This window comes from Sturnira hondurensis, unplaced genomic scaffold (genome assembly GCF_014824575.4).
Source record: "Sturnira hondurensis isolate 20B ecotype Veracruz unplaced genomic scaffold, ASM1482457v3 Scaffold0010874, whole genome shotgun sequence".
Taxonomy (NCBI): domain Eukaryota; kingdom Metazoa; phylum Chordata; class Mammalia; order Chiroptera; family Phyllostomidae; genus Sturnira; species Sturnira hondurensis.
Window position 1 is genome coordinate 429,811 of NW_028083505.1, and position 26,127 is coordinate 455,937.

Consider the following 26,127-nt stretch of genomic DNA (forward strand, 5'->3'; position numbering starts at 1 on the left):
TCCGTATAATTCGGTTTTCTGGTCTCTGGGTGTGTCTTAGTTCTCCAAAACTTTTGTTGTATCCAAACTTGGTTGTGGGAGAAGGCACAGTGTTTCCACCTATGCCTCCATCTTGGCGGAAGTCCACTGCTTTTATTAATTGTTACAGTCATTTGACAGTTATGTGTATTCAAATGTCTTCTCTCACTGGCCGGATTTTAATTGTCTCTCTGGTATGTTCTTTTTGTGCGTGTGTAGAAATTTTAAGCTTTAATCTGTATTCAAATTTATCAACATTGTCTCTTGTAGTTTATTCTTATTAAGTCTTATAAAAGAAATTTCAGTGACTTCCAGTGACTTCCATGTTGCTCAATTCAATGACCAATTATCAGTCTTTATGACATCCACCCATCAGCAGCCTTTGACATGGTCGATTTCTCCTTTANATGTGTATTCAAATGTCTTCTCTCACTGGCCGGATTTTAATTGTCTCTCTGGTATGTTCTTTTTGTGCGTGTGTAGAAATTTTAAGCTTTAATCTGTATTCAAATTTATCAACATTGTCTCTTGTAGTTTATTCTTATTAAGTCTTATAAAAGAAATTCCAGTGACTTCCAGTGACTTCCATGTTGCTCAATTCAATGACCAATTATCAGTCTTTATGACATCCACCCATCAGCAGCCTTTGACATGATCGATTTCCTCTTTAATTCCTGAGATTCTGTCTCACCTTGACTTCTGGAAGAGGGCTCTCTTTTGATTGTTCGCCTGCCTCACAGTCTTATTTGTCCTTTCTCCTTTTGGGGGTCTCTCCTAAGAATTGGAGTGTCCTGGCCTCTGTCATTGGACCTCTTCTTTTTTCTTCCTATACTCACTCTCTACTTGCTCTCATCCAATTTTGTGGATTTAAATATCCATAAACTGATGACTCCAAAAATTTACACATTAGTCCCTGCCTCTCCTCTGAACTTTACTTCTTCTAGCTGCCTATTGGATGTCTAATAAGCATTTCAAACTTAATCTGGCCAATACAGAAATGCTTTCTGCATGTTGTTCCTTGAATGTTCCCCATTTCAATAACATGACATTCATTCTGTTAAGTTGAAAGAAAGATGTTTTCTTGTTTTTTTCCTTTCACAATTCATAGCCAAAATTTAAACAAATGTTGCTTTTTCCTTTAGCTTCTATCCTAAATCTTAATCACTTTACCGCTCTTCCACCAGTATCACCTTAGTCCAAGAAATAGTCGTTCTTTATCTGGAGTATCACACATGCTAACTGGCCTACAGGTCTTCTTGCTCTCATTTGTTTACCATACAACTGGAAGAGTGAACATATTGAAATATAAATGAGATTGACACTTTCTGCACTCTCCACTTCTAATGGCTTCTCTCTTTTTATTTTTTTAAGTATATCTTATTGATTATGCCATTACAGTTGTCCCATTTTTTCCTCCCTCTTATTCTCCTCCACCCTGCACTCTTCCTTCCACCAGCATTTACGCCCCGCCCAACCCCACTTAGTTCATGTCCATGGGTCATACATATAAGTTCTTTGGCTTCTCCATTTCCTATACTATTCTTAACTCCCCCTATCTATTTTGGACCTACCATTTATGCTATTTATTCCCTGTAACTTTTCCCCATTCTCTTCCTCTCACCTCCCTGCTGATAACCCTCCATATAATCTCCATTTCTGTGATTCTATTCCTGTCCTATTGTTTACTTAGTTTGTTTTTTTAGGTTCAGTTGTTCATAGCTGTGAGTTTGATGTCATTTTACTATTCTTATTTTTGGTCTTCTTTTTCTTAGATAACTCTTTAACATTTCTTATAATAAGGGCTTGGTGATCATGAACTCCTTTAACTTGACCTTATCTTGGAAGCACTTTATCTGCCCTTCCATTCTAAATGATAGCTTTGCTGGATAGAGTAATCTTGGATATAGGTCCTTGCCTTTCATGACTTGGGATGCTTCTTTCCAGCCCCTTCTTGCCTGCAAGGTTTCTTTTGAGATATCAGCCAGTAGTCTTATGGGAACGCCTTTGTAGGTAACTGTCTCCTTTTCTGTTGCTGGTTTTAAGATTCTCTTTGTCTTTAGTCTGGGCTAATCTAATTATAATGTGTCTTGGTGTGTTCTTCCTTGGGCCCAACTTCTTTCACTCTATGAGCTTCCTGGGCTTCCTGGAAGTGTATTTCCTTTGCCAGATTGGGGAAATTTTGCTTCATTATTTGTTGAAATAAGTTTTCAATTTCTTGCTGTTCTTCTTCTGGCATCTCTATGATTTGGATGTTGGAATGTTTTAAGTTGTCCCAGAGGTTCCTAACCCTCTCCTCATATTTTTGAATTCTTGTTTCTTCTTTCTATTCTGGTTGAATGTTTCTTTCTTCTTTCTGTTCCAAACTGTTGATTTGAGCCCAGGTTTCCTTCCCATCAGTATTGGTTCCCTGTACATTTTTCTTTATTTCATTTTGGATAGCTTTCACTTTTTCCTCTATTTTGTGACCATACTCAGCCCTTTCTGTGAACATCATGATTATCAGTATTTTGAACTGTACATCTGATGGGTTGGCTATCTCCCTGTTGCTTAGTTTTTTTTTCTGGAGTTTTGATCTGTTCTTTCATTTGGGCCATATTTTTTTGTCTTGGCCCAGCTGTTACTTATCAGGGGCGGAGCTTTAGTTATTCGCCAGGTGGGGCAATCCACTTCATTGTGTTGTGGTGCTGTATGTGGAGGAGGGGTCAGAGAGGGAACAATGCTGCTTGCTTGACTCTCGTCCCACTTTACGTCACTTCCCCACTACCGCATGCAACTTGGGCCCTTCTGGCACTGATTCCTGGGTGGGTGGGTTTGTGTGTGTTCTAGGACCCCATGGGTCTCTCCAATGAAATTTCCTGTAAGCCTGTGAGTTTTTCCCACTGCTGCAGCCTCCATAAATTTTACAGTCAGAGGTTTTGAGGCTTTCTTTTCCTGTGCTGGAATCCTGGGTTGAGTGGCCTGTCTTGCTCCCAATTTGTTCCTCCCAGTTTATCCTCATGCAAATGTGGGACTGCCAGCTTCTGCCTCACCTATTCATTCCTCTTGCTGCTGCCTTGCCATGTGTACTCTTTGCCTTGGCGGCCCATCTCTGCCCCTTCTACCAATCTGGATTAATGTTTTTTCTCTAGTTCCTTAGTTGTCAGACTTCTATACAGTTCAATTTTCTGGCAGTCTTGGTTGTTTTTTGTTTTTAAATTTGTTGTCCTTTTGCTTCTGCAAGGAAGCAAAGTGTATTCACTGTGCCTCCATCTTGGCTGGAAGTCCTTCTAACAGTTCCTCATCTCACAAAGAATAAAATGCAAAGTTCATACCAGGGCCAACAAGCTCCAACATGGCTGGTCCTGCCACTGCCCTCCACCTTCATTTCCAGTTCTTCTTTCCCACTCTGTGACAGCCAAAATAGCCTCCTTGTTGTTTATTGAACTTGTCAAGCACATTCCCAGCCCCTGTCTTCAATGACAATCCTGTTCAGGCCTCTGTTTATTTTGGAAGGGTCCCCTTTACTTTCTAGGGGACACAATCCTGGTGACCACTATTTGCTTCAAGACCCACATGGAAGCCTGAGGCTTCCACCATGCTCATTGTTTCTTGTATTTCCATATAAGAAATATGTAGAGGCATTTCTTATATTCCAATGTATTTTTCTTTTCATTTTGTATCAACTATTATTATATGTTTGGAGAAGAGAGGTATGTCTTTTGGGGGACATCAAAAACAAAAGCCCTAACCCTGTAAGTTTTGAGTTTGCTATTACTTGTGCTCATATTTTTTTGCTACATTTTTCCTCCTAGATAATGTGTAATTTCAGTTTTGATTTCCTCTAAAATTCCTGGGTTATCAAGGAGATATTTTCTTGATTATAGAGCAGTTAACATTTTTAATGTTTCTTTTCCCCCATTGATTTTTAATTTTTGTGTTTTTATTAGAAAATATGGCCTGTAATTTTTCTAATTGCAATCCAAAATGAATAAAATATATTCTCAATATTAAAGAGCAAAGTTCTTAGTTATTGAATAAAATTTGCTTATGGTATTATTAATTTAGAAATCTATTTGATCTACCAAGTTCTGAAATAAACATAGTAAAACTCCCCACCATGTGTATTTATACATTTTCAAACTTTACTGGCATTGTTAGAAGTGTTTGTTTTATGCAGTTGTTTGCTATGTTGTATGTTTTATAAAGTTTATGACTGTTATATCTTCTTTGTAGGTTGCATCTTTTATTGTCACATAATATCCTTCTTTGTCTGGTTTAAGACATTTGTCCTTGAATTTGCTCTGTTTCACATTGTCACTTTTGCTGATTTTTGCTTTGCACCATCTATTGTCCCCTACCTCTTTATTTTCAAACTTTTCCTTTTAAAAATATGTTATATTTAAATAGTACACAATTAGATTTTATTTTTAATCACACGTGATAGCCTCAGATTTTTAATTGAGGAATTAATTTTGTTCATGTCTTCATGTTTTTTTAAAAAAATACTTTATTTATTTATTTATCTTTAGAGGGGAAGGAGAGAGGGAGAGAAACATCAATGTATGGTTGCCTTTCGTGCGTCCCCTGCTGGGAGTTGGCCTGCAGGGAACCGGCCTGCAACCCAGGTGTGTGCCCTGACTGGGAATCGAACCGCGATCCTCTAGTCCGTAGGCCCGCGCTCAATCCACTGAGCTACACCAGCCAGGGCCATGTCTTCATGTTAATAAGTATACTTACAGTTTAGGGCTTCTGTGTTATTTTGTATTTGTTATCAGTTTCAGTTAGGGATGTGGTTGACTATAAATAACAATACAGAACAGTTGTTTAATAACATAAAACTTTCATATTTATATTCTATTTTATTTAATAATCATAGAACTTTATTCTTTGATGTTCTTTATTTTTCTCACATGATGAGAAATCTGGAGATAACTGCCAGATGGATAGTATTGAACACCAATGGATACTATTGGTTTATCTGCTCAACAAGATCATCAGGCGCCATCTCCTTCTACCTCCTGCTTACTCATCCCTAGTGTGTGGCTTTCTTCCTCATGGTTGCAAAGTCTTTCAGCAACTCTGGGCACCACTTCCACATTCTAGGGAGGAAGACAGAGGTGAGATAAAAGGGTGAAGGGTGAAGGGGTTTCTCCTAAGGAGTGTTTACCTTTTGTCTGGAGGAAGAAACCCTTTCACTGGAGCTTCTTTCTACATTTACTTTGTCAAAAACGGAGATATCTGATCACTTCTAAATCAGTCATTTGCCAATGAGAATCAGATCCCATGACAGGTTTAGACCAATGGGATTTGTCTTTTGAGGCTGGGGTAGGAACTTGCCTCTCCTGAAACTGGGGGTTCTCTGTTACTCCCTGAAAAAATGGGGGTTTTCTGTAAGGGAGGGAGGTGGGCTGGAATGGATGGTAGATAGGTAATTGAGTGCCTGCTGTAATAGCTACACATTTTTGTTTTCTTTTTTCCTTTACTTAGTTTTGCAGGATTGGTAAGCCTCTTATTTACTTTCTCCCACTATTAATTTGGAAGTTTTATAATTCTAGTAGTGGTTTTCTTCCTGTTTCTATCAGTCATAATTAAACCAGTGTCCTCTATTACTATGTTGCTTTTAACATCTAAAAATGACAGTGTTCTTCTATATTAGTCAAGGGAATTAATGCTGCCTTCTGCAATGGATAAACACTGATGTTTCAATGGGTTAATACAATGGAGGTCTATTTCTCAATACATCACAGTTTAAGGTGAATTGGGTAGCTCTTCTCTGGGATTTGCTTTGCTTTCTTCTTGCAATTCCACCATCTTGGAGTAATTTATTTTCAGCTGGGTGGATGAGTGACATAATGTGGACAAGGCACACCAACTTCAGATAGCCTCCATCTGAAAGTGGCACAAATCACTTTCCCTCACATTCCACAGTGTAAAATTCAGTCACATGGCCCCATGTAACTGAAGGGAAGCCCAGCAAAGTAGTTATCTGCTGAGTTCAGGAAGAGGAGATGGGGTTCTGGACATAGCAAGTCACTTAAAAATCATCATTCTGGTCACTCACACATTTTTTTCCTTTCCTCCATGTAAATTTATTCACTGCCTCCTTAAGGTTGGCACCCTGAAGTCACATTTAGTCACTGTGTCCAGCCCAAAGTCTACAAGGGTTTTGTATTCATCTGTATATGGTCTGGATGTGACTAAGACATGCTACTTAAACACCCTCCTCCCCCACCTTTAAGACACAGTGTACAGGGGTAAAGTAGGGTCACAATATCCATTGTGGAGAAGGGAGAATGTGAGCCCCTCTTAGTTGCTAGTCTGTGGCATTCCGTAAGTCCTCTAGGTTAGGCTCTGTGAAGTTCCCCTGCCCTGGCAGTGAAAGGACAGCCTTGAGTGGATGCTGGCTGCACCCTTGGGGAGGCTCCTCCTTGCTCATTATTCCCCTTGGCCTCATCCGAAGTGAGTGTTGAGGATCATACTCTTGTCGGACCAGCATCATCTTTGAAACCAGCCTCCTGGCCATTGAAAGTGGTGTTTAAGTCCTGAACAATCAAAGGCTTTTTAAGTCCAGACTCAAAAATTTAGGAGGCTTCTGATCTGTTTGCTTCAATGTCCCAGTACAACATCTACAGTTTTTCTAGACATGTTTCACAAATTGTCTGTACGTCTTTTCCTCTTTACCTCTATGCCTCTCCCTTTCAACTGAAGAGCACCTGCCTTAGGCTCTTTGTAAAAATAAGTGGGAGAGATTGCACTCTTAATATGTTTGTGTTAGCCTGGCTTCTCTATAGGGCAGAGATAAGGATGAGATTAAACACACAAAGGTTTTACTAAGAAGGTACCTGTGAGATGAGAAAGGATAGGGTGCTGTAGAAGGTGGGGAGCCATCACATTGCAGTGCAAATCTGACTGAGTGATGGGGACAGGAACTGCCAGGTTGGATGGAGGTGTTCTAGGCAGACATTCAATCCAAGGAAGGTTTGTCAAGGCCTCAGGGAAGTTGCCCATCAGAGGAGTGTGGTGACTCCCAGGAATGAGCTTGCTGTGCTCATTCAAAGGCTGGTAGCTGCCTCTGTGAAGTGTGGCCTTGGGCAAACACAAGAGCACAGGGACTGGAGTGCTTAGTCAGTTATGCTCCCTGTAGCTAGATATCTGGAGCACATTCTCATGGCAGCCACAGTGCTCTGTACCCAGGTCACTTAACTGTCCTTACAAGTCCTATGGGGCTTTGTTTTACAGAACCTTTAAAAATTCTATATCTTGCAATTTGGGCCCTAGAAGGAGGCGGTTTTCCCAGTCTTACAAAGTCCCAAATTTTTGTATTCTATTTCTTTTCATTTCTCCTTGAAAAGCACTCAATTCTTTCTTGAACTAATTTCTTTCTCTAAACACCTTGCCAAACACAACCACTAGCAACTAACACACACTACCAATGTTCTATTTTCCAGTCTTCCCTTAGAGTGACAGGTTCAGAGGGCATGAGGGTCTGCCTTTTATAGTGTCTGACAATTTTACCAAGTATTTTCCTCCTACATAACATGGATGTCCAGCCATTTAGCTGACTAAACATCACTCAACACCCAACTGCTAAGGCAGTGACCCATAGTATATGTCTTTGTCTCAGCAGTACCCCACTTTTGGGATAGATTTCCATTTTAGTCATGGTAATCAATAGAATCTATTGCAATAGGAAAACTGAAAAATCTCAGTGGCTTAATACAACACAGGTATAGTTCCAGCTCATGTTACAGGTGGTTGCTGGTAGGAGATTCAGGGGCCTAGCTACTTCATCTTGCAACTCCATGATCTCCAATTCCTTATTTTTAGCAAGTAGACAGAGGAGTGGGAGAAGGGGAGGAAGAAAAGAAAGGAGAGGAGAGAGGAGAGAAAAGAAGGCTCACTGGCTCCTAACTGCCTTGGTCCAAGAGAGACACAAATCACTTCCTTCAGAGAGTGCCGCACTCTCTGCTGAAGATTGAGGGGCACTTGGTCTCAGACCAAGTTCTGGATTTAGACACCTGCTTCAGCAGGCTGACTTGGCTGCTCTGTTGCTCCCTATAGAGAGTGGGAGGGTGAGACAGCTATGGACCTGCACTTAGGCCAAAATCTTTCTGGGATTCTCTTTGTTGATGACAGCATATTGCAGAGTGGTTGTGTACCGTCAGCCAATTAGAACTCAGACCTATTTCTTCTTCCTTTCTTGTTCCTCCTTATGTTGTGAAGCAGCAAGTGACAAGCACATCCAATGGCTCCTGGGGGCAGATGGCGAGGTATGGGTCTGGATCATGGGAGAAGGCCCTGGTGACAAGCCCTATGAAGAGATCTCTGAGGAGCTGATTGCAGAGAGGGCACGGCTGCAGGCACAGAGGGAGGCCGAAGAGCTCTGGTGAGAGGTGCCAATGGGTGTTGGGTGGGGCCTGAACTCAGAGGCTTGGGGTGGGTTCCAGATAAGGGTGATAGGTTGTGGGTAGGAGGAAGGAGGTACCAGGCAGCTGACTGCCTGTTTTGAGCTAAGATTAGGTGACCAAACCATCACAGTCTTGCATCAGATAGACCTCGTGGTTTCGAATCTTGGATCTACCAAATGGAAACGAGCTAACTGGGGGCTTGGTTTTCACATCTGTGGTGTGGGTATAATAACACTTTCTATTTGGATGTGGTTTGGATTCATCGAGGTGATGCATATGCCTGCTTTTGCTTTTTACCTCACTAGGACAGTAGAGCAGTTTGGATTCGCTTTTGTTATATACTGGTTTCTCTTTCATGGACATTTGTGCCCCCAGTGAGATTTGGAGTCACACTTATTTCATAAACATCTTTTGACATCTTTTCACCAAGCTTGGATGCTAACATTTCCCCTCACCCCAATTTTTAGTGACAGAGTTTTAACTGTAAAATTGGTAATAATAATCCAACACCTGCCACATATGATAACCACAGTGAGCACTTAGGCAATACAGATATTCCTTGACTTATGATGGGGTTATGTCCTGATACACACCCATCATAAATTGAAAATATCGTAAGTTGAAAACGCATTCACTACACCTAATCCACTGAACATCACAGCCTCATCTAGCTTACCTTAAATGTGCTCAGGACACTTACGTTAGCACACAGCTGGGAAAAATCATCTAGCACAAGGATGACACTGTAGAGTATGGGTTGTTTACCCTGGTGATGTGGGAGCTGTGGCTCTCTGTCACTGCCCAGCCTCAGAGGAGACTATCTTACAGTATACAATAGCCTGGGGAAAAGAGCAAAATTCAAAATTCAAGGTACAATTTCTACTGTATGTATATTACTTTCACACCATTGTAAAGCTGAAAAATCATCGTCAAACTACCATAAGTTGGGGACCATCAGGACATGTTTTGTAAACTGCTTTATTTACACCATGGTAAGTAGTATAGATTCACAACACTATTTAAGATTACTGCCCTGACTGATATAGCTTAGTGGGTTGGGGATTATCCCACAAACTGAAAGGTCATGGGTTCAATTCACAGTCAGGGCACAAGCCTTGGCTGTGGGCCAGTTCCCTGGGCCTGCAAGAGAGGTAATTGATCAATACTTCTCTGGTTTATCAATGTTTCTCTCCCTCTTTTTCTCCCTCCCTTCCCATCTCTCTAAAAATAAATAAAATCTTTAAACAATTACTATACAGTATTTTCATTACATGGGAAACCCAATGTACTGGTTCTGTTGATGGACATTTAGGTCATTTGCCATTCTTTATCCTATAAAAATCCTCTGATGAACATCTTTTACCTATGCCTTTATAAACTTGAGTGGGAGATGGTATTTTGTATTCTTTTATTCCCCTGGCTTCCAGAACAATTCTGCTGATTTATACCACTACACAAGTGAGTGCCTATTTCTCCCTGCTTTTGCCAACACCAAACTTTGTTGACTGGAGACATTTGTCATTCTAATAGAGTAACCAATACTGCCCAAGGTGAAGGGATTAAGAAGTACAAATTGGTTGTTACAGTAAAGTCATGGGGCTGTAAAGTACAGCATAGGGAACATAGTCAATAATATTCAAATAATTATGTGTGGTGTCACATGGGTGTGAGATTTACTGGGATGATCACTTAGTAAGTTATGTAATGTCTTATCATTGGAGCATACCCCTAAAACTAATAATAAAAAAAAAGTACTGCCCATAGTTTTTATTTGAACTTCTGTTGTTGTGTAGGCCTTTAGTTTTCACATGAGCTTATACTTATTGGTGTTCTCTTGGAAGGAGACAGAAAGAGGCAGAGATCACCAACAAGTTCCGGGATGCTCTGGCCAATGAGAAAGCCCGAATCCTGGCGGAGAGGTGGAAAGTGGAGATGGAGGACCGGAAGGCTGCCAAAGTCCTGGAGGAGCGCATTCGTGAGGAATTTAAGGTGAACCAGTGCATGGGGCATCTGTGTGTGGCCACTGCTCTCGCTCCCAGGCCACTGGTTTGGCCTTTGATTATTACTGAGTGCTTTATGAGAACAGAAATCTGGTATGTCTGAGCAGGAAGGAACTTGACTTATCATTTGAGCCAGTCCACTTCTCACTGTAAAGCTGAGAAAACTGAGGGTCAGACAGGGAAGAGACTTGCCAAGGCCATGTGTCGTTAGGGACAGAGCCAGCATCAGAACTCAGGCCTTTTGCATCCCAAACCAAGATTCCTAAAATGAGGCCTGGGAAAAACAATGTTTGCAGTCAGGTCAGCCTGGGATGCAGTTCTCACCCTACTGCTTACTGCTGTGTGATCTTGGGAAGCTTGCTGAACTTCTCTGAGCTTTTACTTTATTTTTTTGTAATATTAAGGTAATAACGACTCCCAAGTTGAAGTTTTTGGAGGATTCAAGGAAATGAAAATGTACATTTTCTGGCCCTGGATACAGAGTTGTTGGTAACCTTGCATGCCTATTCTTTCTGGGAGAGTTTGGAGCTGGTGAAGGAGATTTATAGAAGTTTAGGTAGCCTTAAATATTTTATTTCTGCTCCCTATTCTGAGATTTTGTTTTTGCTACATTAATAATACATTTTGGGCAGTGGGTAGAGAACTCAGAAATGCATATAAGCAAAAAGAAGAAAATAATAATTGTTCCGAATCCCCCAAATTATATCATTTTGTAACGTGTAGATCAGTGATTTTCAACATGTGTGACCCAAGAATTTTTAACATCTGTGCCCCAATTAATTTTTAATCCATCCATGCAACACCCGACTATTCAGTCAGGGACACTGACTTCTTTTCCCTTAGATTGTCAGATTAAGAAATGACAACACCCAAAACAATAGCTGTGAAGTGTGAATAAATCAAAATTATACCAATTTTTTGTAAAATTGGCAAGAAATATATTTTTTGGCATGCCACACAATTTTAGTAATTAGTTTATTGTGTCCATGAGGTGAAAAGGTTGAAAATCATTTCTGTGGATCAATGGCATTTGCCCATTACAATTATGTTGTAATCCCCTTTTCATCATAATGATTATGTAGTGAGGACATTGGCCCCTTAAGATAATTTATATTGCAGATATTTTCCTTAGTGTTGTGTTTTTATTCTTAATTTTGATTGTAGAGCTCATAAAGTACAGAAGATTAATATTTGGCTTTATTCATGTGTCCTTTATACATGGTCCTTGATGACACTTCTTCCATTTCCCCCCATTATCCCCTTGCACTTCCTCTCTGGTTACCATTAGTTTGTTCTTTATTTCAATGTGTCTGGTTATATTTTGCTTGCTTGTTTGTTTTGTTGATTAGATTCCACTTGTAGGTAAGGTCATATAGTATTTGTCTTTCACAACGTGGCTTATTTCACTTAGCATAATGTTCTCCAGATCCATCCATGCTGTCACGAAGGATAGAAGCTCCTTTCTTTCTGTTGTGCAGTATTCCATTTTGTAAATGTACCATAGATTTTGATCCACTAATTTATTGTCAGGCACTTCCCGACAATGGTTGCTTCCAACATGTGACTATTGTAAATTGTGCTGCTATGAACATTGGGGTGCATAGGTTTGTTTGAATTGGTGTTTCAGGATTCTTAGCGTATAATCTCAGCAGTGGAATTGCTGGGTCAAGAGGCACTTCCCATTTTTAATTTTTTGAGGAAATTCCATACTATTTTCCACAATGGCTGTACAAGTCTTCATTCTCACTAACAGTGTACTAGGGTTTCCTTTTCTTCACGACCTCACCAGTACTTGTTGTTTGTTATTCGGTTATGATGGCCATTCTGACCAATGAGAAGTGGTATCTCATTGTGGTTTTAATTTCCATCTCTCTGATGGCTAGTGATGCTGAGCATCTTTTCCCATGTCTCTTGTTTCTCTGTATGTCCTCCTTGAAGAAGTGTTTGTTCAAGTCTTTTGCCCATTTTTTAATTGGATTGTTTGACTTCCTGAGGTGGAGTTGGGTGTGTTCTTTATATATTTTAGAGATCAAACCATTCTCTGTGGTAACAATTGCAAATATATATGTTCCCATATGGTTGGTTCCCTATTCATTTTGCTGATGTTTTCTTTAGCTGTGCAGAAGCTTTTTATTTTGATGAAGTCCCATTTGCTTATTCTTTCCTTTATGTCCCTTGCTCTAAGGGACATATCAGTGAAAATATTGCTGCGAGGAATATCTGAAATTTTCCTGCCTATATTTTCTTCTAGGACTTTTATGGTGTTATGACCTATATTTAAATCTTTTATCCATCTTGAGTTTATTTTTGTAGATGGTGCAAGTTGGTGGTTCATTGTTTTGTATATAGCTGTCCAGATCTACCAACACCATTTGTTGAAGAGACTATTTTTACTCCACTTTATGCTTCTTCCCTCTTTGTCAAATATTAATTGACCATAGAGACTTGGGTTTATTTCTGGGCTCTCTATTCTGTTCTATTATTCTATGTGTCTGATTTTATGCCAGTAGCAGACTGTTTTGATTACTGTGGACTTTTAATGTAGTTGATGTCAGGTGTTGTGATTCCTCCTACTTTGTTCTTCTTTCTCAAAATTCCTGCAGGTATTTGGGGTCACTTGTGGTTCCATATCAATTTATGAAATGTTTATTCTATGTCTGTGAAATATGTCATTGGTTGTTAATAGGAATTGCATTGAATCTTTAAATTTCTTTGGGTAGTATGAACATTTTGATGATGTTAGTTCTTCCAATCCACAAGCATGGTACAAGTTTCCATTTTTTTTGTGTCTTCCTTAATTTCTTTCTTCAGTGTTGTTTAGTTTTCTGAGTACAGGTCTTTTACCACCTTGGTTAGATTTATTCCTAGGTACTTTATATTCTTGTTGCTATATCAAATGGGATTTTTTTCCTGATTTCTGTTTCTGATATTTCATGGTTGGTGTATAAAAATGCCTTCAATGCCTGAATACTGACTTTGTATTCCACTGTTTCCCCAAATTCACTTATTAGTCAAGTAGTTTTTTGGTGGAGTCTACAGGAGTCTATTGGTGGAGTCTATGTATATTGTCATGTCATCTGCAAACAATGATAGTTTTGCTTCCTCCTTTCCAGTTTGGATGCCTTTTATTTTTTTCTTGTTCAATTGCTATAGCTAGGACTTCCAATGTTATGTTGAATATGAGTGGTGAAAGTGAATAACCTTGTCTTTTTCCAGATCTTAGTGGGAAAGCTGTAAGTTTTTGCCCATTGAGTACGATGTTGGCTGTAGGTTTCTCACATATGGCTTTTATTGTGGTGAGGTATGCTTCCACTACTCCCACTTTGCTAAGTGTTTTTATTATAAGTGGGTGCTGTATCTTATCAAATGCTTTTTTCTATTGATATGATCATGTAATTTTTGTTTTCCTGTTGTTTATGTGATGTATTATGTTTATTGATTTGCAAATATTGTACCATCCTTGCATTCCTGGGATCAATTCCACTTGATCATGGTGTATAATTTTTTTTAATGTATTGCTGGATGCAGTTTACCAGTATTTTGTTGAGGATTCTATCATCTATGTTCATCAGTAATATTGGCCTGTAGTTTTCTTCCTTTGTTGTGTCTTTATCTGATTTTTGAATTAGGATGATGCTGGCTTCATAAAAGAAGTTTGGGAGTTTGCAGTTTCTATTGCAAACTTCCCTCTTTTAGGGTAGTTTGCAATAGAAGGATAGGTGTTAGCTCTTCATTAAATGTTCTGTAAAATTCTCCTGTGAAACTGTCTGGTCCAGGGCATTTGTGTGGTGGGAGTTTTTTGATTACTGCTTTGCTTTTGCCAGCTGTTATTGGCCTGGTCAGGATTTCTGTTTATTCTTGATTCAGTTTCACAAATATATTTTCTAGAAATTTGTCCATTTCACCTAAGTTTTCAAATTTCTTGGCATATAGTTCTTCATAGTAATTTTTACAATCCTTTGTATTTCTGTGGTATCAGTTGCAATCTTTCCTCTTTCATTTCTGGTTTGTTTATTTAGGACCTCTCTATTTTTTTCTTGATGTGTCTGCTTAAAGGCTTGCCAATTTTGTTTATCTCTTCAAAGAACCAGCTCCTGGATTTATTGATCCTTAGAATTGTACTTTTAGTCTCTATGGCATTTAATTCCACTCTGATTTTGGTTATTTTCTTCCTTCTACTTGCTGTGAGCTTTGTTTGTTGTTTTTCCTTGAGTTCTTGTAGGTGTAAGGTTAGGTTGTTTATTTGAAATGTTCCTTTGTTTTTTTTAGGTAGGCCTGTATTGCTATGAACTTCCCTCTCAGGACTGCCTTTGCTGTGTCCCATATGTTTTGGACTGTTGTGAGTTCCTTTTTGTTTCCAGAAACTTTTTGATTTTTTCCTTGATCTCTTTCTTAACTCATTCACTGTTTAATAGCATGCTATTCAACTTCCATGAATTTGACTGTTTTTTGAGTTTTTTCCTTGGGGTTGTTTTCTAGTTTCAGGCCTTGTTGTCTGAGAAAATTCTTGATATAATTTTAATTTTCTTGAATTTGTTGAGGCTTGTTTTGTGTCCTACCAAGTAGGCTATCTTTGAAAATGTTCCATGTGCATTTGAAAAGAATTTGTATTTTGCTTCTTTGAAATGAAAAATTCCATAGGTATCAGTTAAGTCCATTTGATCTAGGGCATTGTTCGATGCTGCAATATCCTTATTGATATTTTGTTTGGAAGATCTATCCATTTTTGACAGTACAGTGTTAAACTTCCTAGTATAAGTGTGTTGCTGTCTATATCTTTCTTGAAGTTCTCCAAGATTTTCCTTATGTATTTTGGTACTTCTATATGGGGGCATATATATTTATAATGTTTGTGTCTTCTTGATGGATTCTTACCTTGAGTATTATGAAGTGACCCTCTGGGTCTCTTTTTATGGCCTATGTTTTGAAGTCTATTTTGTCTGATATAACTATTGATACCCTAGGGTTTTTTTTCCTGTTCATTTGCTTGGAATATTTTTTCTAGCCCTCCACTTTCAGTCTGTGTAGGTCTTTTGTTCAGAGGTGGGTGTCTTGTAGGCAGCATATGTGTGGGTCATGTTTTCTTATTCATTCTGCTACCCTATGTACTTTGATTGGAGCATTTAATCCACTTACATTTAAGTTATCATTGATAGTTATTTATTGCTGTTTTACTTCCTTCTTACCTGTGTTCCTCTCTCTCATTCTTTTTCTTCCTTTTCTTAAAGCAGTCCCTTTATATTTTCTTGCAGTGCTGGTTTGGCGGAGGTGCACTCTTTCAGCTTTCTTTTGTCTGAAAAATTCCTTATTTCACCTTCCATTTAGAGAGTCTTGCCGGATAGAGTATTCTTGGTTGTAAGACTTTGTTTTCCATTACTTGTAATATTTCTTGCCATTCCCTTCAGGCTCGTAGTGTTTCTGTTGAAAAGTCAGCTGCTAGTCTTATCAGGGCTCCCTTGTATATTACTTTCTGTTTCTCCCTTGCTGCCTTTTGGATTTTCTCTTTGTCTTTGAATTTTGCCATTTTAATTATGATGTGTCTTGGTGTGGGCTTCTTTGAGTTCCTCTTGATTGGGACTCTCTGTGTTCCCTGGATTTGTGTGACTTTTTCTCTCAACAAATTAGGGAAATTTTCCATCATTCTTTTTCAAACAGGTTTTCTATCTCTTGCTCATCTTCTTCTCTTTCTGGGTCCCTATTATACAGATATTATTACATTTTGAGTTTCCTGCAGTTCCCTTAACCCCTCTTTTTTAAAAAAATCTTTTTTTCCTTTTCTTGCTGTTTTTGGGAGTTTTTTTCTACCTTGTTCTCCAGCTTGCTGATTCAACCCTCTGCCTCATTTAGTCTGCTTTGGACTCCTTCTACTGTGCTCTTCAGTTCAAAAATTGTATTCTTCATTTCCTCTTGGCTCCTGTTAATTGTTTCTGTGTCCTTTTTCATGCTGATGTAATTCACAGTAAATACCTTGTAGCTTCCCTGTAGTTTTTCGTAATTCTGACTGAGCTCACTGAGCTTCCTTATAACCATTGTTTTGAACTCAATATCTGATAGCTGATTTGCCTCTGTTTCATTTGGCATTCTTTCTGAGGCTTCCTTCTTTCCTTTCATTTGGGGCTTATTTATTTGTCTTCACATTGTTTGTGAGATTCTTCTTGTTAGCCTGTGCTTCTTAAATTGATCTGTTCTGACTTCCTGAATTTGTGTTGTGAACTTCTACGATAGGAGGCCTGTGAGATTCAGTGGTGCAGTTTCCTTGATCTCCTGAACTTGATTCTGTTAGGGTGCTCTTTATGCCATTTATGTTAGTTCTCTGGATGTAATTGGGTTTTGAGATGTAATTGGGGTCATTATTTAGTAAGTCCTTCCCTTCTGCTGGTTGACTGAGGGTCACTCCACCCACCAGGTCTTGTGTGCTGTTGTGTAGGTGCTGCAGAAAAAAAATGACAAAGCCCAGGGAACAAACCAACATCTGGAAAAATATCTGTACCCCCCTCCTGACACAATCCCACTATCAACAGCAAATTAACCAGTATTAATAAGGGTGTAAAGAAATTAAGAGTATTATAAGAAAGGAGAGAAAGGAACTATAGTATAAAATCTAGTAACTTAATATGCACAAACTTGATGGACAAGAAATGAATGTTAAAAAGCTATGCAGGAAAGAAAATATTCATAATCATGGAGAATACCACAGTGGATTTCATCTCCGTAGCCTCTAGGGTTTACCACTGTTTTTCCTTTCTGGATCCTCCTCCTCTGGTGATGTCAGATGCTGACCCCTTCTGACCTTAGGCAGTTTGCTGTGAGACTGTCCCTTATTCTACTGTTTGTGGCTGTCTACTTCAGTTGTTAATCTAGTTACTCTGCACTCAGCATTCAGGCTTAAGCCCCGTAGGGTGGGGCAGAATAATTTCTCGAATCGGGCTGTTGTTTCTCCTCAGGTTGCTGCTGTTTGAAGGAAAGTGGTCTGCCTGAGCAGGATTGCTGCTGCCATAGAGGTGATGACTCAGCACCAGGATCCCAGTGGTTACTTTCTCAGCTCTGTCCCAAAGCCTCTGTCCCCAGTCTCTCCTCAAGTAATCTGCTCTCCTCTAGTCCAATTTGCCCCCTGCCTTTGCCAGGTAGCTACTATCTGTGGCTGTCTCCTTTAGTTATTAATTTAGTCGCTTTGCATTCAGCCATCAGGCTTAAGCATGACAGAGCCAGGGAAGACTCTCTCCTGAGGGCGGGGCTGTTGTTTCCCCTCAGGCTACTGCCACTCATACAGCAGGTCCGCCTGAGCAGGATGGCTGCTGCAGTATAGGGGATGACTTAGCACCAGAATCCTGGTGGCTACCCTCTCAGTTCTCTCCCCAAACTTTCCACTCCCAGTCTCTCCTCAACTGTCTTTAGTCCAGTCTGCTCCTGTCTTTGCTGGAGCCCTGGGTAACTGCTTGCAAATGAAAATATATGTGTTGGCCCTTTAAATGGCTCTTTGTGTCTCCAGCTATGTGTCCCTGGCAGAGAGCAACCCTGCCGCTTTTTGCTGTTGGTTATCTGCATACTTTTTGAGACTCTGGTGCTCTAGGCTGGTGATCCCAGCTTAGGGTTTAGACCCCACACATCTCAGGGGGACCCAACCAGTTGCTTAACTATCCCTCTGGTGCTGATGCCTGTGGATGCTCAGCCAGCCCTCTCGAGTCTCCACTGCACTCTTTACCAGTCAGTTAGTGCTGAAGATGATTCTTCTGTCTGTCCAAGGTTATAAGGCTTCTCTCTTGCTATTGTTCAGTAGTTTTTTCTGGGTGATTTCTCCACAATTTAGTTGTAATTCCAGATTGGTTCTGTGACTAAGTTAGTGTGGCTTCCATTTACTCCTCCATCATCTTGCCTTCTGTTTCTGGGTATCTCTACTTGTTTAATTTTCCCTTGAGTTATATTTTAGAAAAATTTTCTGAGTTATTAAGTGAAGTAATATTTACTCTCAAACCATTTGATTAAAAATTTTTGAATTTGCAGAAAGGTTGAAAGAAAAATGAAATGAATACTCATATATTCTCCACTTAAATCCACCCATTATTAATACTTTGACACATTTGCACTCTCTCCTTCTCTCTCTCTATACACATATAGATATACATATGTGCAGGTGAGCAACATAGGCTTTGAACTGCCTGAGTCCTCTTATATGTGCATTTTAAAAACAAATATTGTAAGTGTATTTTCTCTTCCTTAAAATTTTCTTAACATTTCCTTTTCTGTAGCTTACTTTATTATAAGAATATAATGTATAAAACGTAAAACATAAAAATATGTTAATCGACTATTTATGTTAAAGCTTACAGTCAATATTAGGCTATTAATAGCTAGGTTTTGGGGGAGTCAAAAGTTACACAAGAATTTATTTGCCCAGGCATTGGCACCGCAACCCTCATGTTGTTTGAGTCAAGCATACACGTGTATATACATATATTTATAAATATACATCCACACACGTATATACTTTTTTTGCTGTTGTTTTGCTGGACAGTTGGAAAGGATATTGCAGAGATCATACACTCTAATGCAGGGCTAAGCAATCTATTTCTTTTTTTTTAATGTATTGATTTTTGAGAGAGAGAGAGATTTGTTGTTCCACTTATTTCTGCATTTGTAGGTTGATTCTTATATGTGCTTTGAGCACAGAATCAAACCCATAACCTTGGTGTATTGAGATGACATTCTAACCAGCTGAGCTACCCAGCCAGGGCAGCAATGCATTTTCTATAAGGAGCCAGGCAGTAAACATTTTAGGCTTTATGAGCAATATTATCTCTGTGACAACTAATGAACTAGGCCATTGAGGCACAAAAGCTGCCATAGATACCATATAAACAAATGGTGTGGTTGTTCCAATAACTTTATTTTAAATAATAGATTGAATCTAGATTTGGCTCTGGGAGCCTTCATTTGCTTATTCCTGATCAAACCCGAAGTCCTTCAGTGGCATCTCCCAAGTATAAGAACATTTTCCCTGCCCAGCCACAATAATCATTATCATCCCTGCTGAAATGAACAATAATTCTATAATAGCATCTAAAATTCAATCCACAGAAGAGAAATGTTTAGTTTACATTGTTGGATTTTGCATATGATTACTTATATTTCTTGAGGAAGAGAACCAAATCTTTCTATGTATCTCTGACAGTGAGAGTCACTTGTTCCAATCTCTGGCCTTCCTCTTCCCCAGAGGAGGTCTGAGGCTCAAATGCTGGGAGGGTGGCTCAGTGGTTAAGGGGTCGGTTCACAAATAGATTACAAAGGGATTGAGTTCCCAGCAGATTTTTTTTTTGTGGTTGAGGGACTGCTTCTGAACCTCAGTGTTGAGGGATGATAAACTGTGGGCTGGCCATTCTATTTAGGGTTCACAGAAGGTTTAGCAAAATCAGGCCCTCAGGTTCCCTGAGGGACCCAAATGCAGGTTTTTGGTATTGTTTTCAAAGAAGGTGATGGTCATTCTGTGTTTATTTTTGTTTTAAAACTTAATTTGCTAAATGCAAAGGCTCAAAATCAAATATACCTAGTAGTCCTGCCTGCCTAAGTGCATTTTGAGAAGCTTCAGAAATGCAAGTAGTGTCTGCAAGGTTTCAGAGGGGCTGACTAGGGCACATGTGCCAGAAACATTGGATTATAGATGGACTCAGGTTACATGGTCCAGGTTTGTGCGCTGGGAAATTTTTTCTCATAGCTGTCTGTAAATGAACCTCCTTTGTTGTAGTGATGAGCTCTTCATCACAGGAAATGGTTAAGCACAGGCTGAAACAGAATCTGAAAATGTGTCTGTGGTGGATTAGATATGGCTGGTGGCAAATTCTTTGCCATTCCTCTGTTGGGAAGGGGTCTCTTTCCCCTCCTCTGCCTATATAGCTTTGATCTGTAGAATGCACTTTGATATATAAAAATGACTCTGTAACTTTTAAGGACAGGCTCTTTAGAGATTTGCAGCTTCTGCTTTTTTTGTCCCTTTGTCAATGTTCACTTTTGGGAGCTGCCTATAAGAAGCCCTTCTACATTAGATTTCATGCTGTAAGGTATGTAACCTAAGCTAGCCAGAGAGAAAGAGGCTGTGTGGAGGAGGCACCAGACATGTGAGTGAAACATTCTTGGTTTTCTTAGTAAATGACCTAAACTAAGTGATTGACCTCAGTGGACACCATGTGGAATAGAACGGCCACCTAGCCAAGCTCTGCTTGAATTATTTTTATAGAATCACAAGCAAGTAAAATGGTTGTTGTTCTAAAGCACTCAATTTTCTGGTAGCTTGTTACTCAGCAATAGGTACCTGAGACAGCTTTGCAAAAGGAATTTATGCATCAGCTTAGAGATGGGCTTAGATCATTTTTAGTGTGTCTTTCAATGCCAAGATTCTAACAGAATGTGAGTCTTGCATGCAGCAGTGCACCAACAACATTAATTTTATTTAATTTTCTTTTTTTCTGAGAACCTAAGTGCAGGTTGTTTGGGATGGTGGTGATAGCAATTGGCTCCTTACTCTCAAAAGGCTTCCACGGTCCCAGGGCACAGAGGAACAACTCTGTCAGCAAAATGGAGGGTAGAGGAGCACCTCCAGGAGTCTGGGCACAGAAGAGACAGGAAATGGAGATACGTGGAAGGGTGAACATTCTGCTGAGGGGAGGGAAGAAAGCACATGATGGCTGGAGGCAGACGTAAACCTCAAAAGGTGGCCTGTTGAACCCTTCCATGCCACATCACGGAGTGGACTGTTCTTGTGGACAAAGCAGAGCTGTCGGGATCTCAACACAAAGAAGGACGTGGTCAGATCCAGTTTTATGAGGCCAACTGGTGGCGACGGTGCAAGTTTCGGGGGAAGGACAGGCCATTTAGGAAATTTTTGCACTGGTCGAGGTGAGAAATTATGAGTCTGCAACTATGGAGGAAGATAGAAGGGGGTGGACATAGAGAAATAGTGGTGGTAAAATCAATACGGCTTGGCAGCAGGTAGGTGTTGGGATGAGGGAAAGCAAAGAGCAAAAGTGAGCCCAAGGCTGTGGGATGGGTACGTGACACCCCTCTCCCACTGAGAAGGAGACGCACACTCAGAGGAAGTGTGCCTGACTGCATGTGCTAAGGGAGATGGTGGAGGATGGAGAAGAGTACCTGAATAAGAAGCTGGTGGCAGTAGAGGTTAGCTGGGCAGCCCATGCTGAGGATGTAGGTAGGTTCTGCAAATTCTCCTGGTCACAGGAAAGATAACAGCGAAAATGTATTTTAGAAAGTGGGGGCAAGAGGCAATCTCTGAATCTTGTGTCGGGTTAAAGAGAGAATGTCAAAATAGAAGATACAGACAGCTGGAAGCCTGTTTTTAAAAACCCTTCTATTGTGGCTGGTGCCATTTGAGTGCAATTTACATGCATATAAAAGTGTTGCTTTAGAAAATAAGGGATCATGAGGTTAAATAAAATTTGCATTTTATTTTCCTGCACTCTTAACTCATGAGACTGCTTTTGGATGCTTCTTCCTCTGCTTAAGACCACAGAACACGGACAGTAAGGATCCTGCTTTCTCTGTCTGCCTCAGGTCCTATGACCTCCTTCACTGCCTCCCAGGCTCCCTTCCACCTTTCCCACTTTCCCTGATGCGCAGCAGACACAGTTGATACAGTTAGGTTGTCCTTTAATTTTTCTCCATTTTCTATTTAAAGCCACTCTCTCTCTTTTTTTCTTCTTTAAGGTTGGAGTTCATTTTGGCCACTTAATAACATCCTCTATAGCTATAGAAACTATCTCTGCCTTGTTTCTGATAATACCACAAGTGGTTGGAAATTTTTATTTTTCTGTTTTCTCTCGAAAATTGTGTAGACTTTATCTGAGTTTCTCCTGGATGAAGCTGGTATCAACAAGACAACATGATGTGGTTACCCTTTCCCCGTCATGGATCATCACAAACCTTATCTTCACCTGCTCATTAATTCATTCACTCCTCTGGTCAGTGCTTATGGAGCACCTACTCTCTGGTAGGCTCTGTGCTGGGAAATGGCACTGGAGGAACATATGACACAGGCCTGGCACTGCCCTTTTGTCACCTCACAAAACCCAGTGGTATGATTGGGGTCAGACTAACAACAAAAACCACTGTGTCTTCCAGAAAAAGCATCTCTCTTGGTGATATTTTCCATTGGGGTGAGGCGGACCGGGCCTCTGTGGGCTTCTGTGGTGTGCTATTACTGATGGGTTATCAGGAGAAGGGGGATTGAATAAGCTGGACAGTTCAGAGGGCTTTTCTTTGCCAGAAAAAGGCAATCGATTCCTGAGGTAGAAGGGAGTGTCTGTCTTTTGGCTGCATTGGCCTTTGGCTGCTAAACATAAGAAAGATGGGCTTTCTTCAGTGATCACAGTGGGCCAAAGTATTCTGATTGTAGCAGTGAAAATGAGTTTTTAGCAATTTAACCTGTGAGGGTTGAGCACTTTAGCAAGGCCACAGAGAGAAAGAGGCAATCCTCTATATTTGTAGCTGCACAATGTTTTCTTTTGTTGTCTTCATCCTTGTGAAGAGCTTGCTTTTGTCACAGTCAGAGGCCAGTCATTCTCCTGTGGGAGGGAGGTCACTGTAGGTGCTGGTGCTGGCTCTCAGGTGAAGAGGAATGAGTGAACAGGGGCACTGCCAATTGTTTATTTGTTTAGATTTTATTTGGGGCAATTTCCCTTCAACTTTATTGATGTTTAACTGGCAAATAAAAATTGCATCTATTTAAGGTGTACAGTAGGTTTTGATATGTGTTTACATTGTAAAACAATGACCATGGTCAAGCTAATTAACATATTCATCACCCTACCTAGTTAGCTTTTTTAATATATGTGTGGTGGGAACACTTATGATTTACTTTCTTGGAAAATTTCAAGTATACACTACAGGATTAACTGTAGTCACTGTGTTATACATTAGATTTCCAGAATTTATTCTTCTGACATAACTGATGAATGGATAAAGAAAATGTGGTATACATATAGACACACAACAGAATATTTGTGTTGAAAAGGAGGGAATTCTGCCATTTGCAACAACATAGATGAACATGGAGAACATTATGCTAAAGTTAAACTTGCAGAGGGAGAGGGTAAAACAGGGTTGAGGGATGGGACAATGGGTGCTGTCATTTGACTTGCTGCTTTATGTTAGCCACAGCTAATTGGAATAGGAACACTGCATTGTAATTTGAGGTGAGTGGCCAAAAGCTACTTGTCCACTGTAGGCCAATCATGACCTTTCTCTGTGGAACAGCCTCCTTGTTATGGGCTAAATTGTGTCCCCTAAAATACATATGTTGAAGTTCCAACCCTCAGTATCTCAGATGTAAATGTATTTGAAGATGAGATCATGAAACGAAGTCTTTAGGGTGGGCCCTAATTCGTTATCACTGGTGTTCTTATAAGAAGAGGAAATTTGGATACAGACATGTGTGAGCACAGAGAAAAGACCATGTAAAGAAACAAGCCGAGGAGAGAGGCCTCAGAATGAAACCAGCATTGCTGACACCTTGATCTTGGACTTCTGGAAGTATGGGACAATACATGTCTGTTGTTTAACCCCCCTGGTCTATGGCACTTTGTTTTGGAAGCTTTATCTCTACACACCTTATCTGTTCAAGGCAGTGGTGCCAGGACATAGAAGCCTCTTTGGCTCTGACAGGACTGTCCTATCTGGACTTTCCTTGAAACCTGCACCTGCCTGAAGGACCCCCGTGGGCAGGTGATAGATCTGAAGTACCTGGGTGGAAGCTGTCTTGGTCGGTGACCTGTGTATTGAGTGAAGGAGGCAGTGACTGTGGTCAGAGATTAGGGAGCCCTGGAGAGGAATGGGGAACCTACTGTATAAAATGTGAAGTGTACCAGTGTGGAGGGTAATTTTTGTGCTATTGAGATGCTAGTGACTGATGAAGGTGAAATACAGCTTTGGGATAAAACTAAACTTTTTCTGCTTTGTAATCAGACAGATTCTGGTTCTAATTTTGTGTTAGTAATTAACGCTCTGTTCTGGTTATTTCCCACCTTAAAACCAACCAGCTCACCCCATTTCCAGCTTAACTCCACATTCCCCACTAGCTGCCACCTCCTGTTTCATAGGAACTGTCAAAAGGGTTGTCTGTGGTCACTTCCACTCGCTACCCTTGCTGCCTGGACACTGCCCATCCACTCCTCTGCGGTTGCTCTTGTCAAAGTCTGCCATCACATCCTGTGGCCTCATCCCTAGGTCCTTTGTGGCTTTGTTGTCCTTATCTTTTATGAGGTTTCAGCAACCTGAAACTCAGTTTACTTCCTTTTACTCGAAATGCTTTCTTCGCTTGGCTTCCCCTACAGACATTGGCCCTTCCGGATTTTTATCTTATCCCTTGGCTCCTTCTCAAGCTCCATTTCTGACTCCCACTCTTCTCTCAGGTTTTAAATGGAGGAGTGTCCCTCCATTTGATCCATGTTATTTCTCTTAGTGACTACGTTAAGTGCCGTGGCTGAGAAGCATCATCCCACGCAGATGACTTCTCAGTGTCTTCAGCCTGAACTTGCCTTGAAGCCCCAGGCTCACACATACCACTGCTAATAGCAGGCCTCTTGACATGTGTAACTCATCAAAAATAGAATTTTGATAATTTTTTCCTCCAGCCACAGTGGATAATTCTACATACTCCAATATGCCAGACACATTTGCAGTTCTGGGGCCATTGCACTTGTGGTTCCTTCTGGAAATTTCTTCTCCCTGATCTTCACTTATTTGCCCCTTCTTACTCTTCAGGTCTCAGATCATGTCACCTCTTCTGAGAGGACTGCTGGTCATGCAGTCTAAAGTAGCTTCCTAGATTCTATCACTTAATTCTGTGCACACTGCTCCTTCCATGCAACTGCATACTCCCTCTGACCAGAAGGAGATGGGGAGTTAAGGACAAGGTTTAGGGCTAAGTGTATCAGGCCAAGGAAAGAGAGCATGGGAGGGGAAGTTTGGAAACAGGAGGATTAAGTAAAGGTCTGAACTCTGAACAGGGGCACCTGGAGCCAGGGTTCCTCTTAGGGTGCACAGGGTCAGTTAATATTTTTTGTGGTGTTTTTTCTATAACAAATTAATAGTTTGAGCCACATAAAATCAGCCTGATAACTCCATTCTGGTGACTCAATCTTCTGTGATCCTGTGATGAAAATGGTCTGCTGGTGAGTTGGATTCACCTACTTCCTATGTCAGTCACCCTTACAGCACCATGGCCTGGCCCCTGGGCCCCAGGATGACTCCATAAATATGAGTTCAAGTTCTTTGGGGCATTTGGTTAACTCTATGCAAGGAAGAGAGAGCCAGTGAGCACCCTGAAGGGGAGTATCAGGGCCTAGGTTCATGTATACAGGTCTGGGACACTTTACCTGTGTGGGACTGCTGTGCCTAGGAGGACTCTTTCTGGCCATTCCTGGTGGGACTTGGGGGAAAATTTGCAAAGAAGTCACTTCAAAGCATTGTGTTCCCATGAAGGGTCCTGCTAGCTTGGGTCTGAAGGCTCTCCTGCCTGCAACCTGCCTTTAACATAGACTCCTGGAGTGCTGGTGCTTAGACATCACCTGAGTAAGATGAAATAAACACTGAATAATCTCAGAGAGAGGAACCCTAGATTCTTGCACTTGAAGTTTCCATAGTGAAATGGCTGGTTCTTCATCCATTCACCTTAGAGTGAAGCTCACCTCTCCCGGAAGCCCTGTCTACACATGCTG

At 40.5% G+C, this 26,127-nt stretch overlaps 1 protein-coding gene across 2 annotated transcripts in view; it reads left to right on the forward strand.

The window, feature by feature from the left end:
* SH2D4B (SH2 domain containing 4B) overlaps positions 1–26,127 on the forward strand; it is a 105,250-nt gene that overhangs the window by 35,444 nt on the left and 43,679 nt on the right. For both annotated transcript variants that reach the window (XM_037059454.1, XM_037059455.1), the window contains exons 2-3: positions 8,224–8,383; positions 10,247–10,394. In XM_037059454.1, coding sequence (XP_036915349.1) covers positions 8,224–8,383; positions 10,247–10,394 — 308 coding nt within the window. The remainder of the gene's footprint in view (positions 1–8,223; positions 8,384–10,246; positions 10,395–26,127) is intronic.